Raw genomic sequence first — 19,956 nt, 5'->3', positions numbered from 1 at the left:
AAGGTGGAGTATGATCACTCAGGGGTCCCTGTTACTTTGCCCTTTATGACATTTTTCAAGCTAGACATGAGAATATCAAAATAGAAATAGAGGTCCAGCCAAACAAGCACAAAAATAAACAAAAAAAACAACTTTCAATAGTTATTATTACCTGATGCTTAGTCTTGTCCAACACAAACCAGCGAGGTTTCCAGGGCTTCATAAATGCACCTCTCTTACATAAAATCCCCTCATACGATCTGAAACAGAAAGATAAATGTAGGATTAAAAGTTGGATCAATAGCATGATTGTAGTGTATCATCCTGCATCCACACATTTACATACATGCCTCGAGAAATTAAAGGGAACCTGTCACCAGAGAAAACGCTTTTAACCTGCAGATATGGGGTTAATAGCGTTAATATGCTGGCCTGCGCCCGCACTTTGCTAACACTGCACGTAGAAAATTAATTTTATTCTCCCTGGCAGCATTCTGGTTTCAGTCACTGGGGCGGCGCGGGTCCAGTCACTGCTGAGAATACAGAGCAGCATAGTAAATATAAGAAAACTGACTGAACAGCAATAGTCTGAACTGGTGCATACCCAAAAAAGTCATATAGCAAATAGATCAATGGCTGCACTCAAAATTTACTGTGCTAAAGTAAGGAAATGTGCAATACATGAAATGTGAACAGCATAATGGCTTGTGAAACTTTTGGCCAAATCTTGTGCTAAGAATCTCATGTGTTTTTTCATAAATTTCACAAGCCATTATGCTGTTCACATTTCATGTATCGCACATTTCCTTGCCTTAGCACAGTAAATTTTGAGTGCAGCCATTGATCTATTTGCTATATGACTTTTTTGGGTATGCACCAGTTCAGACTATTGCTGTTCAGTCAGTTTTTCTATATCTACTATGTACTATTTTTTCTGACTTGAACGCCCCGCCCTTCACCATGCTGTGATTTTAATTACATCCAGACACAGTTGGTTCTGAGCTTCCTATAAAAGCAGGCTTTACCATGTTATTAGCCATAGGTAAGTGTTCACACTAGGCAGACAGGTCAGGTACCCATCCGTTTTGAGATTACCTTGACGATTGGTGGATGGGCTCACAACTTTTGGCCAAATCTTGTGCTAAGAATCTCATGTGTTTTTTCATAAATTTCACAAGCCATTATGCTATTCACATTTCATGCATTGCACATTTCCTTACTTTAGCACAGTAAATTTTGAGTGCAGCTATTGATTTATTTGCTAATACAGAGCAGCAGCTTTAACAGCACCCCCGACCCTGCCAGACAGCCGGCCCCAATGCAGAGCCAGATGGGTGGTCTTGGCCGATGCACTGTATTCTCAGAGAAATGACTGAACCAGTACCCCCTCATGTGCAAAACTGGAACGCTCCTGGGGGGAAGAGGTGGTTTTGGTTTTTCAATATTTTTTTTCCGGGGGGGGGCTGGGATTTCATTTCCCCCTCGCAGCGTTAGGATAAGTGCAGGCGCCGGACAGGTTAATAACGCTATTAACCTGCAAATTAACCCCATATATGCATGTTTTTTTCTGGTGACAGGTTCCCTTTAAGTCACTAGTATTATTAGCAAATATCAGTACTACATGGCTCTTATAACAGTCCAATATTGGAAGTTGTGGACCGTTTCCCTGTAAAAATCTTGAGATGCTATTGAAACACCCATAGTAAAAGACTGTCTCCTACAGTTTATGAGATTACTGTATGAATAATCAGTTTGGTGCTCAAATTAGAAAGTCTGAAAAAAAAAAAAAAAAAGTGATAAATATTAATGTGAAAAGGATTGTCTGGTTAGAAAAGCCATTTCTAAATACATTAATGGCAGACACGGACAAAGTGCGGACCGTGGGCCACATCTGGCCCTGTTGCTATCTCTTTCCTGCCCACAGACAGACAGCCAAAAAAATAAAGGGAACACTAAAATCCCACATCCTAGACATCACTGAATTACATTTTCCAGTTGCAAATCTATATTCATTACATAGTGGAATGCGTTGAGAACAATAAAACATAAAAACTATCAATGTAAATCAAAATTATTATCCCAAGGTGGTGTGAATTTCGAATGATACTCAAAATCCAAGTGGAAAATCAAATTACAGGCTGATCCAACTTCAGTGGAAAAGCCTCAAGACAAGAAAAGGATGCTCAATAGTGTGTGTAGCCTCCACGTGCCTGTATGAACACTTGGGCATGCTCCTGATAAGGCAGATGTTCTCCTGAGGAATCTCATCCAAGACCTGGATTAAAGCATCAGTCAACTCCTGGACAGTCTGTGGTGCAATGTGGCATTGGTGATGGAATGTCCCAGATGTGCTAGATTGGATTCAGGCCTGGGGAACGGGCGGGCCAGTCCATAGCATCAATGCCTTCATCATGCAGGAACTGCTGACACACTTCAGCCACATGAGACCTAGCATTGTCATGCTGCAGGCAGCAGAAAATTCTCCATCACATCTCAAGACTAGGTCACGTGCTCAGTATGAACCTGCTCTCATTCGTGAAAAGCACAGTGTCAAACCTGACAATCTTGACCCGTGGAAGCGCGGTAGCGCAATACGGCCGTCGTCTGTTGGAACCACAGTTCTCCCTATTTTGTCCTGCTGTTGACTTGATGTTACAATAAAGATTGGAAATTTTACGGACGGTGAGTGCTCTTCTTCATGTTCGTACACTTATATGCTCTGACAATCTTGATGTTCTCTGACAAATGACAATCATCCTGCTAAGTGTTGGACTGTCAGCACAACACCCACTTGTGATTGTGGGCCCTAATAACACCTACATGGAGTCTGTTTATGACTGTTTTAGCAGACACAGACATTAGTGGCCTGCTGGAGGTCATTTTTCAGGGCTCTGGTACTGCTCCTCCTTACACATGGTGTACTGGCCTGTCTCCTGGTATCTGCTCCATGCCCTGGACACTATGCTGACAGACACCGCTACCCTTCTTGCCACAGCTCGCATTGATGTACCTTCCTGGAGGAGCTGCACTACCTTACCAACTTCTGAGGGTTGTAGACACCGCCTTATGCTACTGTACAGTACCTCTAGGGGTGAGAGCAATAACAAAATACAAAAGTGACCAAAACAACAGCCAAAAAGGATGAGAACAGAGAAATGGTCCCATGGTCACCACCTGCAGAACCACTCATTATAAGGGTTGTCTTGCTAATTGCCTATCACTTCTACCTGTTGTCCGTTCCATTTGCAACTGATTCACAATTGATGTTGCTTCATAACTGGACAGGTTATTGCACAGAAATGTGATTGACTTGAGGTTATATTGTGTTAAGTGTTCCCTTTATTTTTTGGCACAGTGTAGTATCCGTTGTATTCTGGCAGTACTGTTGAACGACGTTGGGGTTCTGTGGCAGTAAGCGCCAGACCTGTATAAACATGCAGGTCAGTTGCACTCAGTATGTTGGACACTGTGGACGCCCAACTGCTGAGGTGCTCTTCAATGCGTGTTTGCATGTCTACCGGCACCGACTGCATTGTGCACACCTGCTTTCTGCCTCACTGCTGCAACACACAAAGTATTCACCACCATGGCAATAACCCATTTCATTTTAACATATTGAATAGTCCAAATAACTTTTTTTCCCAGCCCACAGTGTGATCCTGGAACAGAATGACATTCACTTGGTTTCAGATTCACACTACAGACCTGGTGAAAAGATATTTGGGCCTCAAGCACATGTGCTTTCATTAATGTGGAATGCATACATGCTGCACAAATATTTATTTATTATAAGTTGAATAAAGCACATGCATATTAATTACATAATGTGTAAACCCACCCCTTGTTATCTTAAGGCTGCTACATTAAATTAGAAAAAAAAAAAAAAGTATACTTGCCTCCTGTACTGGTGCTATGAGCCCTGTGTCCTCTGCAAGTGACAGCAGATGCTAATCAATCAATGCAGCTGTCAAGTGAAAATGTTTGTATGACAGTAACTGCCAGGGACTCGGGGCTCATAGTGGCCTGGATGCACAGGCGGCTATCATATATATATTTTTTTAATTTAACAATGTTTTCAGGTTACAAGTTTCTGGCATTTAATGGCTAGCACTGGGTTACAGTAGTGACAAAAGGTTACCCTCCTTGGCCCCAGCACTGACTCTCTGTGGCACTACTGTTTAGAGGATGCAAAGGTGATGTCGCACACATCACCACCGCTGTCAACCACTCAGCTCAGCAGCTCTAACGATGTAGGCACCATGAACTGCTGCGCTGACCGACTGGCTGAAGGGGTAATGTGCACTGTAGTTGTCACATCACTACTGCATTCAGGTAAACAGAGACTGGAGTAGCACTGGAGAGGCAGAGCTGGACGAGGGGAAGATAAGTAATATCGAATTATATTAACACAGTAAAAACCATTAGAAAGGAGAAACCTTACAGATGTGTGAAAAAGTGTTTGCCCCCTTCCTGATTTCCTGTTATTTTCCATGTTTGTCACACTTAAATGTTTCAGATCACCAGACAAATGTAAATATTAGACAAAGATAAACAGAAAATGCAGTTCTTAAATTATGGTCTTTATTATTAAGGGAAAAAGAAATCCAAACCTACAAGGCCCTGTGTAAAAAAGTGATTGCCACCCTCCCCTCCTTAAAAAGAAATTAACTGGTCTATCACATCTTTGGAAAGCGGAGTTAAAATCTCCTAGCCACACGCAGGCCTGATTACTGTCACACCTGTTCTCAATCAAGAAATCACTTAGGTAGGACCTGCCTGACAAATTGAAGTAGACCAAACGATCTTTAAGGCTATGGTGCACATGTTGCGGATTTTGCAGCTTTCCATGCGTTTACAGTACAATGTAAACCTATGGAAAACGCAATCCGCAGTGCCCATGCTGCGGAAAAAAAGGGCGAAACGCTGCGGTTCCGCAGCATGTCAATTCTTTGTGCGGATTCCACAGCGGTTTACACCTTCTCCATAATAGGAATCCGCAGGTGTAAAAACCGCAGGTGGAATCCGTACAAATTCTGCATAAAAAAACGCGGTAAATCCGCAGGTAAAACGCAGTGACTTACCTGCGGATTTATGAAAATCGTTGCGGAAAAATCCACAGCCCTCAAAAATACGTGTGCACATACACTAAAAGCTTGACATGCTGCAATTCAAAGAAATTGAGATCTATCAGTATGGAAAAGGTTTTAAGCCATTTCTAATTATTTGGGGCTCCAGCGAACCACAGAGAGAGCTATTATCACAAATGGCAAAAATAGGGATTTTGTGTACTCACCATAAAATCCTTTTCTCCGAGCCATTCATTGGGGGACACAGACCATGGGTGTATGCTGCTGCCAATAGGAGGCTGACACTAAGTGATACAAAAAAAGTTAGCTGCTCCTCTGCAGTATACACCTTCCTGCTGGCTCTCAGCTAACCAGTTCGGTGCCAAAGCAGTAGGAAGCAAATTAGAGGTATGAGGGACAAATTATAAAAAAGATTATTTCAGTGTTGGCAGGGACACCAACTGAAAGAGCCACCATGACAGAATGCAGCATTAGTGCAGCACAAGGTGGCTCCTACAGTTAAAAACGCCTGGGGGGGGGTGACAGGTTCCCTTTAAGGTCCCAAAGATCTAATGGTATGTGAAAGGGAAGGACCACATGTGAAAACTCCCTGCGAGAAAGTCCCTACTTGCAGTTTCGTTGCAATAAGACGGAAAAGTACTAGCTCCGCAAACAAAAAACCTAACGTGGTCCGTGCGGATCTCCCAGAACCACTGGGACCCTTTCTGCTTCCAAACGACTCTCGGAAGTAGGGGAAGGGGGGTTATGGAAACTGGTACCCACAGAAGAACCAGAGAATTCACTGCAGTGGCTTTTGGATCTTGAGACCGAACCATGAACACGAGTACATTGGCGTTCAGTCTGGACGCCATCCGATCTACATTTGGAGAACCCAAGTGAAGGCAGATCTGATGGAAGACTTCCGGGTGAAGTTCCCACTCAATTGAGGTGGGACCCTGATGGCTGAAGAAGCCTGCCGCCCAGAGATCTACTCCTGGGATGTGTACTGCCGAGATCACCGAATGATAGATCTCGGCCCATCAGAGAATGAGAGGTACCTCGTCCATGATGCATGACCGTGGGTAGGTACCTGCTAGATGATTGACGTATGGCACAGCCGTGGCATTATCCAATTGAATTCGGATGGGGTGACCCGCCGGAAGGCAGAGGACCTGCTGTAGGACTAGCCGTATCGTTCGGATCACCAGAACAAAGATCGAGAGAAGAAGGCTGGCATCGGTAGTCACTAACAATCATTGAACCGGAAGGAACTCCCCTGGATGAGGAAGAAGCTCAGAGACTACCCTCTGAAAGCCTGTTTGACCTACAGAAAACTAGCAGAGCGAAGGAAACAGCTTCCATTGCTGTCACCATTTTTCCTCATGACCCTCCCAGCAAATCGAATGGAATGAGTGAAGTAAGTGAGTTCTGAGTTGAAGGGCCACGGCCTTGTCTCAAGGGAGAAATACCAACCCTCCGGAAGTGTCCAGGATCATCCTCAAAAAGGATATCTGCTGGGCTGGAAAAGAGGAAAAACCTGTCTAGATGAAGCTGCCAGCCCAGGAGAAAAGAGGGTATAGCAATTGATATTGACGAAGCAGCGTAGTCCTGGAAGAGCGGCTAGAAAGTAGACCGTATAGGGCAGGACGGCCACGCCTCTAGGGTGCAAGAGGAACATATCAGCCGCCATGAACCTTGCGAACACTCAGGGTGCGGTAGCAAGGCCGAAGGACAAGGTCGTGACTTGAAAATGCTGTTTGCGAATGGAAAAGCGAAGGAATTTTTGAAGAGGGGAAAATAGGAATGTGAAGTTAAGCATCCCGAATGTCGGTGGATGCCAGAAACTCCACCCTTTTTCCGTTGAAGTAATGGCTGAGCGGAGGAACTCCATCCGAAAGGAGGACCTTGTCCAGCTTGGTAAAATTTTGAGGTCCAGGAATGGTCTTAGACCGTCCTGGACAATTGTTCCACTGCTGGTTGGGTCTATTGGAAACATGCGATCCTAGGGAGTGATGTCAGAGGCTTTTTGAATGCAGAGTACGCTTCCATACTCTGAGCTATAATGCCCTTCTGGGTGTAATGGTATTTGCAGCTGACAGCGCCGTGCAACTAGCTGCATCCAAGAGGCGTGAACCAGCTAGTATCCAGCTCAATAAATTTGACTGACCAGCTGTACTGTCTTCAGGAAAAGGTTACTGATGTGAATCAAAGTAGTTAAGGTCTCCGACCAGGAGACCATTGCTCTAGCAACCCATGCGGTGGCTAAAAAAGGGTAGAGCACTCAACCCGAGGCTGCAAGACGGAACAAACCAGATTTGCTATCTGACAGTCTGTTGTAATTTTAATTGATGACCCATCGGGCAGGAATACTGGTAGACAAACCACAGGAGATTCTACCAGGTTAATCTGCCAAGTGGCAGAATGCGTGGCTGCATCCAGAAGGTCAGGAAAAGCCGTCTCTTGCTACCTCCGCTCTCTTGACAGTGCGGAGTTAAATTGATGAACCCTCGATCCACCATCCTCTTAACAGGGAACTGGAGAGGGATCGTCCGCCTTCTTGCATCATCCGCTAAATAGTGGAGATGCAGAGAGGGGTGCGCGTACGCCAAAAATGAGTGCCACTGTACATCCACAGAGTTCAGGTCACCGGGTGGACAGGCTTGGTTCCGGTGTTAGGCCTGGCTGCAGAAGAGTATACATGGAGGCGACACTCCATGTGCTCGTCTATTGATGGTATGGGGAGATCGGTGCCCTTTAAAAGGACCCGTCGCCCCTAAGAATCAGACCAAGCATGGCATTCAACGTAGTAGGGGGGTATACGTGGAGGGGACACCCGTGTTTGCATATTGGCTGAAAAAGGATACCGCGCCTGCAGAGGCTTCTGTCCAGTGAATCGCTTATCTGGACGCTCCCTGTCCGGGTGTGAATGACAAATGCTCTGCGAGGGAGTTTAGTCTCCTTATGAGTGACACTGCGTGAACTAGAGTGGAACCGTAGCCCTCATCAATCTACAGAGATTAGTTGATGATATAAATAGGCAAATCTATCCCTTTCTTAAGCGCTGGCAAGTCCAGATCCAAGGCAATATCCAATCCATATTCAGAGTCTTGTTCTCAGCAAATCATTGGTGAGGGAGATCAGGAAATCAAGCTTCCATTTTCTAGACGCCTGTACGTTTCTAGAATACTTGCGGCCCCTGCTAGCCGACAGCTCCCGTGTAGGAGAGAAACCATATATATCGGTCCAGCGAGCACTCCGAGCCACAGAGGGTTCACGGAGGGCTTCAATCTCTTGATCAGAAAAGCCATGGGATGTGGCAGTAATGAAGCCCACTCAGGGGAACTAGGTACTCTGGGATAAGCTGGGATCAGAGGCGGAGGGTTCTTGAGTTCATTTCAGGTGGCCTGCTTCGGACTGGTCATGTGCCTTTAAGACAAGGGAATACTGGTCATGTGCCTTTAAGACCAGGGAATGCTAGTCAAATGCCTCTAAGACCAAGAAATGCTGGTCATCAGGGAATACTGGTCATGTGCCTCTAAGACCAGGGAATACTGGTCATGTGCCTTTACGACTGGGGACTAATATGGGTCATTCATGTCAGTACAAGAGGGAAGAGGGCAGTACTTCTTTACCTGGCTGCAGAGTCGTTGAGCCCCTTTAATGCAAAAGACCATCGCCTCTGCCGGCCGAGTGGACCAAGATGGCCACCGGGAGTTGCAGAGGTGAAGAAGTCTCGCAGAGAGCGAGAGGAGCCATTTTGGGGGCGGAGCCACAGACGATGTGGGCGGAGCCTCTGAACTTCCATGAATAGGCCCAAGCCGGGCCTAAATTTCTGCAGCCGGCGGGAGCAATACCAGGGGTAGGATAGAGGGGCATTGGGCCGAGAAAAGCGAACGCTCCGTGCCAGACAGAAAAAGCCAGAAAGGATGGGCGGAGGCGCCTTAGCGCGCCATAGTGCGGGCGCGACTCCCGGGATGTGGCCTACACATCGGCCGAAGCTGGGGGAAACCATGTTAATATCCCACTGCAGGGGCCCATCGCCGACTGGATCCACTGCCGCGGATGACTGGGTTTCAGCGCCGAGGAAAGCGCGCACTGTGCTGTTCTGCTGCAGGTCAGGTATTGCAGCGTGGACGGTGCAGGGATAAAGCGATAACCCTCAATCCACCATCCCCTTGTTAGGGAGGTGGAGAGGAACCGTCTGCCTCCTTGTGCCATCCGCTTTAACAGTGGTGGTGCAGTGGGGGCTGCTCAGACGCCAAAGAGAAGGAGCCTCTGTACATCCACGGAGTTCAAGCCCCAGGGTGGACTGGGCAAGTTCTCCGGCAATAGTCCTGGCTCCAGGAGACGATACAGAGAGGCGACACTCCATGTGCTCGCCCGTTGCTGGTGTTGGAGATCGGGACCCGAAGGAACCGTCGCCCCTAAAGTGAGCTCAGGCATGGCTTCCTACGTCGCAGGACAGGGTACAGGGAGGCGACACTCCGGGTTCTCGCCTGTTGATGGTTCGAGGGCAGATCGGAAACTTAAAAGGATCCGTCACCCCCTTCACTCTGTTAATTAAAAAATAAAAATTCACATAAAAGTAAAAAATAAAATTAAAACGATAGTCTGAACCAGACCCAAGTGCCTCCTACAGACACTAAGCCATAACTGGTTAGCTGAGAGCCAGCAGGAAGGTGTATACTGCAGAGGAGGAGCTAACTTTTTTTGTATCACTTAGTGCAAGCCTGGGCAAACTGCGGCCCACATCCGGCCCCCTGAGTGTTTCTGTGCGGCCCGCTGACACTCACAGCCAGCGGGCCGGAGAGGAACTGATCTAGGAGTCTGATCTTTCTCAGAAGCGATTGTTGCCCCGCCCCCGTCTTCTCATTGGTGGATGTGGGGCTGCTCAGTTCCTGGCTTGCAGAGCTGCTGAAACCTATGCAGGTCAGGAGGCAGAGCGGTCAGGACCGGAGGAGGGAAGCATGGACTGCAACACCCATCTGCTGCAGATAATGGGCAGGTAGCTTCTAAGAGGAGCCCAGATACCACCTGGGAGGCAGCATCCTGTGTCCGCTGTGCTGAGGAGGTCATAGCACCTGCGTTGCCTCCTTTCACAGTGTGGAATGAAAGTTGTGGGGCTGTAGTTTAGGTTCAGGGAGCGCAGCTTATTAGTAGCCACCTCATCTCCCTGGTCTTCCTGGCAGCTGAAGGGGAATAAAACACTTGGGCTGAGTATTCCCACTGAATATGGGGTCCAGCAGTGAAGTTTCCCCTCACCTCCACTACATACATATTCTATGTGCTCCCCAAACTGCTCTTCTGCCCCCACCATGTATGCCTCCTCACCTCTGTATGTGAAGGTTAACCCTTACCTCCCTCTTTGCTCCCAGCTTGTACTGTTGTATGTCCTGTGCAGGAGAGGTAAGGGTTAAGTCCCCCATAGTGCTCCCCCCTGTGATTTGTGGCTTATCACATCCACTCCATAGTGTTCCGCCTGTTGAAGTCTATGGGTGTGCAAAAATAAAAAAATTGAATCCCATATGAATCAACCATATAGCGTCCGATTATTACGAATACATTTCCATTACTAACACAGGACACTGTATTTCTTCTTTTAAATTTTATTCACTTCTGCTCTATAAGAATGGATGCCCTACAGATGACAATACAGATGGAAAATCGTCTTTTTCTGGACGAAAATCATGATTTTTTTTATATGCTCATGTAAACTTCATCACATAAGCAACTGCTTCTTAAAAAGTGATAAAATTAATATTATGCAGAATTAAAGGGTGATCCGAAACCAAAGGTGCCTTTCATACTAAATTTAATTCAATAATCTAATCACTTTTCTAATATATTTCAGTAAAAAAATTTCTACCTTTCCCTCTCTAATGTAACTTCCTGTCTGCTTGTGTTTTTTTGTTTTTTTTCTTTTACTTCCAATGACATTTTTGTTAGAATCCCAGTTGCACTTTGGGATACTCACATGGGACATCATTAGGGGGCAGAGGCTGCGGTCACTGCCCCAGCTGCTTTCCCCACCATGAAAATAGCGTCATCTGTTTCAGGGACTGGACTGGCCCCTGCCGGGTCATCTCTTCTCCTTAGAGCCAGCAAAGGAGCGCACGGACACTGTGCATTCAAAGGAATATAGCACAGAAAACTCATACCGAGTATGCATCAGAATTTATAACCGAAGCATTATCAGGTGAGGACTAGCAGAGCCTCCAAAACAGACATCACTGATGGCGCCTAAATTCAGAGAGGGTGCAGAGCTTGTGCCAGTGACCGCAGCTTCTGCCCCCTGATGACGGCTAATTTGAGTATCCCAGAATGCACTGGTGAATCTCAAACAAAATGTCATGGGACATTAAAAAAAAAAAAAAAGAAGACAGGAAGTCAGAATGTAATAGGGTAGGTCCGGGAATTTTTCATTGAAGTATATTAGAAAACAAGATTAGATTATTACACTGAATAGATATACATTTAACATGAAATTCACCTTTGGTTTTGGACCACCACTTTAAGTTCAGCCGATTGGTTCGGCCCTCCACAGCAGTGCCAGTTTCTGATGTGGCCCCTTGGGAAAATTAATTGCCCACCCCTGACTTAGTGTCAGCCTCCTATTGGCAGCAGCATACACCCACGGTCTGTGTCCCCCAATGAGGCGAAGGAGAAACATGCAACAGTGTTGAATCTTCCCAGGAGTGGCCAGCCAACCAAAACTACCATGCAAGAGGTGACAAAAGACCCCACAAAAACATCCCAAAAAACTGCAAGCCTCACTTCACTCAGTTAGGCTACGTTCACATTTGCGGCCAGCGCCGCAGCGTCGGGCGCCGCAGCGGCGCCGCATGCGTCATGCGCCCCTATATTTAACATGGGGGCGCATGGACATGCGGCGCACTTGCGTTTTGCGCCGCATGCGTCGCTGCGGCGCCCGCGTCGGGGCGCAGAGGACGCAGCAAGTTGCATTTTTGCTGCGTCCAAATTCAATGAAAAAAACGACGCATGCGGCGCAAAACGCAGCGTTGTGCATGCGTTTTGCTGCGTTTTTTGTTTGCGTTGTGCGCTGCGGCGCCGACGCTGCGGCGCACAACGCAAATGTGAACGTAGCCTTAAAGGGGCTTTCCCACAAACAAAAGTCTGTTTAAGCAATAGAACTTGGAATAATAATAATATCCAAAATTGTATGTGTTTAACCCCTTTACCCCCAAGGGTGGTTTGCACGTTAATGACCGGGCCAATTTTTACAATTCTGACCACTGTCCCTTTATGAGGTTATAACTCTGGAACGCTCCAACGGATCCCGGTGATTCTGACACTGTTTTCTCGTGACATATTGTACTTCATGATAGTGGTAAAATGTCTTTGATTTTACCTGCGTTTATTTGTGAAAAAAACGGAAATTTGGCGAAAATTTTGAAAACTTCGCAATTTTCCAACTTTGAATTTTTATGCAATTAAATCAGAGATAGGTCACACAAAATACTTAATAAGTAACATTTCCCACATGTCTACTTTACATCAGCACAATTTTGGAACCAAAATTATTTTTTGTTAGGGAGTTAAAAGGGTTAAAAGTTGACCAGCAATTTCTCATTTTTACAACACCATTTTTTTTTTAGGGACCACATCTCATTTGAAGTCATTTTGAGGGGTCTATATGATAGAAAATACCCAAGTGTGACACCATTCTAAAAACTGCATCCCTCAAGGTGCTTAAAACCAGATACAAGAAGTTTATTAACCCTTCAGGTGTTTCACAGAAATTTTTGGAATGTTTAAATAAAAATGAACATTTAACTTTTTTTCACAAAAAATTTACTTCAGCTCCAATTTGTTTTATTTTACCAAGGGTAACAGGAGAAAATGGACCCCAAACGTTGTTGCACAATTTGTCCTGAGTACACCGATACCCCATATGTGGGTTTAAACCACTGTTTGGGCGCATGGCAGAGCTCGGAAGGGAAGGAGCGCCGTTTGACTTTTCAATGCAAAATTTACAGGAATTGAGATGGGATGCCATGTTGCGTTTGGAGAGCCACTGATGTGCCTAAACATTGAAACCCCCCACAAGTGACATCATTTTGGAAAGTAGACCCCCTAAGGAACTTATCTAGATGTGTGGTGAGCACTTTGACCCACCAAGGGCTTCACATAAGTTTATAATGCAGAGCCGTAAAAGTAAAACAAAAATTTTTTCCCACAAAAATTATTTTTTAGCCCCCAGTTTTGTATTTTTCCAAGGGTAACAGGAGAAATTGGACCCTAAATATTGTTGTCCAATTTGTCCTGAGTACGCTGATACCTGATATGTGGGGGCGAACCACCGTTTGAGCGCATGGCAGAGCTCGGAAGGGAAGGAGCATCATTTGGAATGCAGACTTAGATGGATTGGTCTGCAGGCGTCACATTGCGTTTGCAGAGCCCCTAATGTACCTAAACAGTAGAAACCCCCCACAAGTGACCCCATATTGGAAACTAGACCCCCCAAGGAACTTATCTAGATGTGTTGTGAGAACTTTGAGCCCCCAAGTGTTTCACTACAGTTTATAACGCAGAGCCGTGAAAATAAAAAATCTTTTTTTTTCCCACAAAAATTATTTATTTTTTAGCCCCCAGTTTTGTATTTTCCCAAGGGTAACAGGAGAAATTGGACCCCAAAAGTTGTTGTCCAATTTGTCCTGAGTATGCTGATACCCCATATGTTGGGGTAAACCCCTGTGTGGGCACACGGGAGAGCTCGGAAGGGAAGGAGCACTGTTCTACTTTTTCAACGCAGAATTGGCTGGAATTGAGATCGGACGCCATGTCGCGTTTGGAGAGCCCCTGATGTGCCTAAACAGTGGAAACCCCCCAATTATAACTGAAACCCTAATGCAAACACACCCCTAACCCTAATCCCAACGGTAACCCTAACCACACCTCTAACCCAGACACACCCCTAACCCTAATCCCAACCCTATTCCCAACCGTAAATATAATCCAAACCCTAACCCAAACTTTAGCCCCAACCCTAACTGTAGCCTTAACCCTAGCCCCAACCCTAACCCTAACCCTAGCTCTAATGGGAAAATGGAAATAAATACGTTTTTTTTATTTTTTTATTTTTCCCTAACTAAGGAGGTGATGAAGGGGGGTTTGATTTACTTTTATAGCAGGTTTTTTAGCGGATTTTTATGATTGGCAGCCGGAACACACTGAAAGACGCTTTTTATTGCAAAAAATATTTTTTGCGTTACCACATTTTGAGAGCTATAATTTTTCCATATTTGAGTCCACAGAGTCATGTGAGGTCTTGTTTTTTGCGGGACAAGTTGACGTTTTTATTGGTACCATTTTCGGGCACGTGACATTTTTTGATCGCTTTTTATTCCGATTTTTGTGAGGCAGAATGACCAAAAACCAGCTATTCATGAATTTCTTTTGGGGGAGGCATTTATACCGTTCCGCGTTTGGTAAAATGGATAAAGCAGTTTTATTCTTCGGGTCAGTACGATTACAGCGATACCTCATTTATATCATTTTTTTATGTTTTGGCGCTTTTATACGATAAAAACTATTTTATAGAAAAAATAATTATTTTTGCATCGCTTTATTCTGAGGACTATAACTTTATTTTTTTGCTGATGATGCTGTATGGCGGCTCGTTTTTTGCGGGACAAAATGATGCTTTCAGCGGTACCATGGTTATTTATATCTGGTTTTTTAATCGCGTTTTATTCCACTTTTTGTTCGGCGGTATGATAATAAAGCGTTGTTTTTTGCCTCTTTTTTTTTTCTTACGGTGTTTACTGAAGGGGTTAACTAGTGGGACAGTTTTGTAGGTTGGGTCATTACGGACTTGGCGATACTAAATATGTGTACTTATGTTTTTTTTTTATTTAGATAAAGAAATTTATTTATGGGAATAATATTTTTTTTTCTTTATTTAGGAATTTATTAATTAATTTTTTTTTTTTTGTTTACACATGTGGAAATTTTTTTTAAACTTTTTTACTTTGTCCCAGGGGGGGACATCACAGATCGGTGATCTGACAGTTTGCACAGCACTCTGTCAGATCACCGATCTGACTTAGAGCACTGCAGGCTTACCAAGCGCCTGCTCTGAGCAGGCACTCGGTAAGCCACCTCCCTCCCTGCAGGACCCGGATGCCGCGGCCATCTTGGATCCGGGACCTGCAGCGAGGAAGGAGGTAGAAGACCCTCGGAGCAACGCGATCACATCGCGTTGCTGCAGGGGTCTCAGGGAAGCCCGCAGGGAGCCCCCTCCCTGCGCGATGCTTCCCTATACCGCCGGCACACCGCGCTCATGTTTGATCGCGGTGTGCCGGGGGTTAATGTGCTGGGGGCGGTCCGTGACCGCTCCTGGCACATAGCGCCGGATGTCAGCTGCGATAGTCAGCTGACACCCGGCCGCGATCGGCCGCGCTCCCCCAGTGAGCGCGGCCGATCGCGCTGGACGTACTATTCCGTCCTTGGGAAGTAGGGCCCACCCCACATGGGACGGAATAGTATGTCCAATGACAGAAAGGGGTTAACCCCTTTCCGACATAGGGCGTAATAGTACGCTAATGTCGGACTTTCTTCCTTTGATGCGGACTCCGGCGCTGAGCCCACATCTTTTCTGGCATGCCAGCTGTTTTGAACAGCTGACATGTGCCTCAAACAGCCACGGGTGGAATAGCAATCCACCGGCGGCTGTTAACTAGTTAAATGACACTATCAATCTCATGACAGCGGCTTTTAACGCTTTCCAGAGAGCGCAACGGAAATCACGCCAATCGGTGACCACAGGTCACCAATAGGTTGGCATAAAAACCAGAGGTCTCCAGGAGACCTCTATGGTTGTCACTTCCAGATTGCTATGAGCGCCGCCCGGTGGTCTGATCATCTCCTGTATGTAGCAGAGACGATCAGATTATGGGAGCTTCTAGTCTCTCATGGAGACTATTGAAGCATGCCAAAAGTAAAAAAAAAATTAAAAAAAATTAAAAAAAAAAAAAAAAAGTAAAAAAAAAAGTAAAAAAAAAAAAGAAAAGTTCAAATCACTCCCTTTCGCCCCAAAATAAAATAAAAAAAATTCAAACATCCACATATTTGGCATCGCCGCATTCAGAACCTCACGATCTATCAATATTAAAAAAATGACCCGATCGCTAAATGGCGTAAAAAAAGTCAAAACATCAGAATTACTTTTTTTGGTTGCCGCAACATTGCATTGAATCGGGCAATCAAAAGATCTTATCTGCACCAAAATGGTATCACTAAAAACAACAGCTCGACGCGCAAAAAATAAGCCCTCACCTAACCAAAGATCACGAAAAATTGAGATGCTATGAGTATCGGAAAATGGCGCTTTTTTTTTTTTAGAAGCTTTTGAAAAAAATTTTCGCCACTTAAATAAAAAAAGAACCAACACGTTTGGTGTCTATGAACTCGTAATGACCTGGAAAATCATAATGGTGGGTCAGTTTTAGCATTTAGTGAACATGGTAAAAAAAAAACTGTGGGATTGCACTTTTTTGCAATTTCACAGCACTTGGAATTCAGTCTGGATGCCATGAGATCCACATCTGGGATCCCCCAGTGAAGACAGATCTGGTTGAAGACTTACGGATAAAGCTCCCACTCCCACGAGTTTATACCCTGATGGCTAAATAAGTACGTTGTCCAGTTTTCCACTCCTGGAATATGCACCGCTGAGATCACCGAGTGGTTGTTCTCTGCCCATCGAAGGATGCGAGTTACCTCGGACATGGCCGCCCTGCTGCGGGTACCACCTTGATGATTGATGTATGCCACAGCCGTGGCGTTGTCTGATTGAATACGGATGGGTGACCTGCTAGAAGATGATAGAACTGTTGCAAACCAGCCGAATAGCACGGATCTCTAGAACTTTGATCGGTAGCTTTGATTCCTGAATTGACCAGCGGCCCTGAGCAGTGTGGTGGCGGAAGATTGCTCCCCAGCCTGAAAGACTGGCATCGGTAGTCACCATCAGCCATTGAACAGGTAGGAAAGACTTCCCCCGGTTGAGGGAAGAGTTCAACGTCCACCACCTGAGAGCCTGTCTGACCTGCAGGGACAAGTGGCGTTCTCGAGAGAGAACGGGTTTCTGTCCCAAACTGCAAGAAAGGCATGATGTAGGGGACGAAGTGCAATTGGGCAAAAGGGACAGCTTCCATTGCGGCCACCATCTTTCCTAGTACCCTCATTGCAAACCAAATGGAGTAACGGGAAGACTGACTAAACGCTCGGGCTCCTTGTTGAAGGGCTAAGACCTTGTCTTGGGGAAGAATTACCAACCCCCAAGAGGAGTCCAGGGACATTCCTAGAAAGGAGATCTGCTGGGCTTGGACCGGAGAGGATTTGCTTAAGTTTATCAGCAAGCACAGGCGAGAAAGGGTATCGCAAGTAATGCGAACGGACTCCGTGCAGTCGTGGCAAGACGGATCCTTGATCAACAGGTCGGCCAGAATGACCACGCCCCGAGAGTGCAGGATGGACTTGACAGCCACCGAGAAGCGCCAGGAACGGTGGGCAAAGCATCGCGCCATCGCATGGGCGGAGATAGGGGGTGCGGCCTAGTACAGGGCTGAAGCAGGGGAATAAATTTGCTGCGCTGGCCGGCGCCGAAGCAGGAAGGGGCCGAATGCGCACATCCGCAGTCAAAATGGGTCCCCCTTAACCAGCGCTTCCCCAGACCGCCTGAAAGGAGCACTCCAGCTCCGGAGCTTACCTGGAGAAGCTGTCGGGTGGCAGGTAAGTCAGCTGTATGATACAGGTCCTCCTGCTGCTGGTCTTGGAAGTGCAGGGATAAAGGGGTAACCCTCAATCCACCATCCTTTAATAGGGAAGTGGAGAGGGACCGTCCACGTCCTTGTACCATCCGCTTTAACTGTAGTGGTGCAGTGGGGGCTGCTCGGACACCAAAAAAGGGTCACTGTACATCTAAGGGGTTAAGTCCCCTAGGATGGTATAGGGCTAAATGTCCGGCATTAGGCCTGGCTGCGGAAGAGTATACGTGGAGGCGACACTCCATGTGCTCGTCCATTAGGAGTGTGGGGAGATCGGTGCCCTAGAAGGGACCTGTCGCCCAAAAAATTCAGCCCAGTCTAGGCATCCCACGTCGCAGAAGAGATACGGAGAGGCGACACTCTCCATGGTCGCCTGTTGATGGTTTGGGGAGATCGGAACCTTTAAAGGATCCGTCACCCCTTCCTTCCACTTGGAAAAATTGGTAAAATGTAAAAATAAAATAATAAAGATCCTTCGGTCTGAAGACCAAGCCCATGTGCTTCCTACGGACATTAAGCAAGAACTGGTTCTCTGGGAGCCAGCAGGAGGGTGTACGCTGCAGCGGAAGAGCTAACTTTTTTTGTGTTAACTTAGTGTTAGCCTCCTAATGACAAGCAGCATACACCCATGGTCTGTGTCCCCCAATGAGGCAAAGGAGAAAACAAGCCCTCACATGGCCATTTTGACCAATAAATAAAAATCCGCAAAAAAGATGCCCTAATGACTAAACACGCTCTTCCACATAGTTATTTTTCAATAAATAAAAAAAGTTACAGCTCGAAGGGGAGCAAGAAATTAAAATGTATAATCTCAGCACAGGAAGATTTTATTTAACCACATCCAATTGTGGAAATTATTATTATTCCAAGACTGTTTGATTAAAATGAACTTTTGTTCGTGGGAAACCCCTTTAATGTCAGTGTTCATGACTCTACCATAAGGCTATGTGCACACGTTGCAGATTTCCTGCAGAACTGCAGCGTTTGTTTCCACGCAGAAACGCTGCAGATCTGCAAGTGATTTACAGTACAATGTAAATCAAAGGCAAAAAAATTGCTGTGCTAATGGTGTGTACAAATCTGCACGGAAAACGCAGCAGATTCAAAAAAGGACCATGTCACTTTTGAGCAGATCTGCAGCGTTTCTGCACCCATTCCATTATAAAAATCAGCAGGGGTAAAAAGGCATGAAATCCGCAGGAAAGCCGCACAAAATCTGCAAGAAAAAATGCATCAAACCTGCACCTGCGGTTTCAGCCAAGAGATGCAGAATCCGCACAGAAAATTCCAGAGGCAAACCTGCAACGTGTGCACATACCCTAAGAGAGAGACTGGCAAAAATGGCTTGCATGACAGAGTTTCAAGACAAAAACCACTGCTGAGCCATAAGAACATAAAGGCTTGTCTCTGTTTTGCCAGAAAACATCTTGATGATCCCCAAGACTTTTGAGAGAATACTCTGTGGACTGACAAGACAAAAGTTGAACTTTTTGGAAGGTGCATGTCCCATTACATCTGACATAGAAGTAACATAGCATTTCAAGTAAGGGAACATCATACCAACAGTAAAATGTCGTGGTAGTGTGATGGTCTGGAGCAGTTTTACTGCTCCAGGACCTGGAAGATCTGCTGTGGTAAAATGGAACCATGAATTCTGCTGTCTACCAAAAAAAATCCTGAAGGAGAATGTCTGCCATTTCTCCGTGACCGCAAGATGAAGCACACACGGGCTGTGCAGCTGGACAATGATCCAAAACACACTAGCAAGTCCACCTCTGAATGGCTTAAGAAAAACAAAATTAAGACTTTGGAGTGGCTTAAGGTACCTTCACACGAAGCGACGCTGCAGCGATAGCGACAACGATGCTGATCGCTGCAGCGTCGCTGTTTGATCGCTGGGGAGCTGTCACACAGACCGCTCTCCAGCGACCAACGATGCCGAGGTCCCCGGGTAACCAGGGTAAACATCGGGTTGCTAAGCGCAGGGCCGCGCTTAGTAACCCGATGTTTACCCTGGTTACCAGCGTAAAAGTAAAAAAAACAAACAGTACATGCTCACCTGCGCGTCCCCCAGCGTCTGCTTCCTGACACTGACTGAGCTCCGGCCCTAATAGCACAGC

General features: G+C 46.0%; 1 protein-coding gene across 11 annotated transcripts in view; it reads right to left on the bottom strand.

Moving 5' to 3' along the window:
* The window catches only part of SBF1 (SET binding factor 1), a 209,450-nt gene that overhangs the window by 8,336 nt on the left and 181,158 nt on the right, over positions 1-19,956 (bottom strand). For all 11 annotated transcript variants that reach the window (XM_077264334.1, XM_077264336.1, XM_077264342.1 and 8 more), the window contains one exon: positions 152-239. In XM_077264334.1, coding sequence (XP_077120449.1) covers positions 152-239 — 88 coding nt within the window. The remainder of the gene's footprint in view (positions 1-151; positions 240-19,956) is intronic.

This window comes from Ranitomeya variabilis, chromosome 5 (assembly GCF_051348905.1).
Source record: "Ranitomeya variabilis isolate aRanVar5 chromosome 5, aRanVar5.hap1, whole genome shotgun sequence".
Lineage (NCBI taxonomy): Eukaryota > Metazoa > Chordata > Amphibia > Anura > Dendrobatidae > Ranitomeya > Ranitomeya variabilis.
The sequence above is the reverse complement of the archived record's forward strand: the minus strand, read 5'-3'. Positions and strand labels throughout refer to the sequence as shown.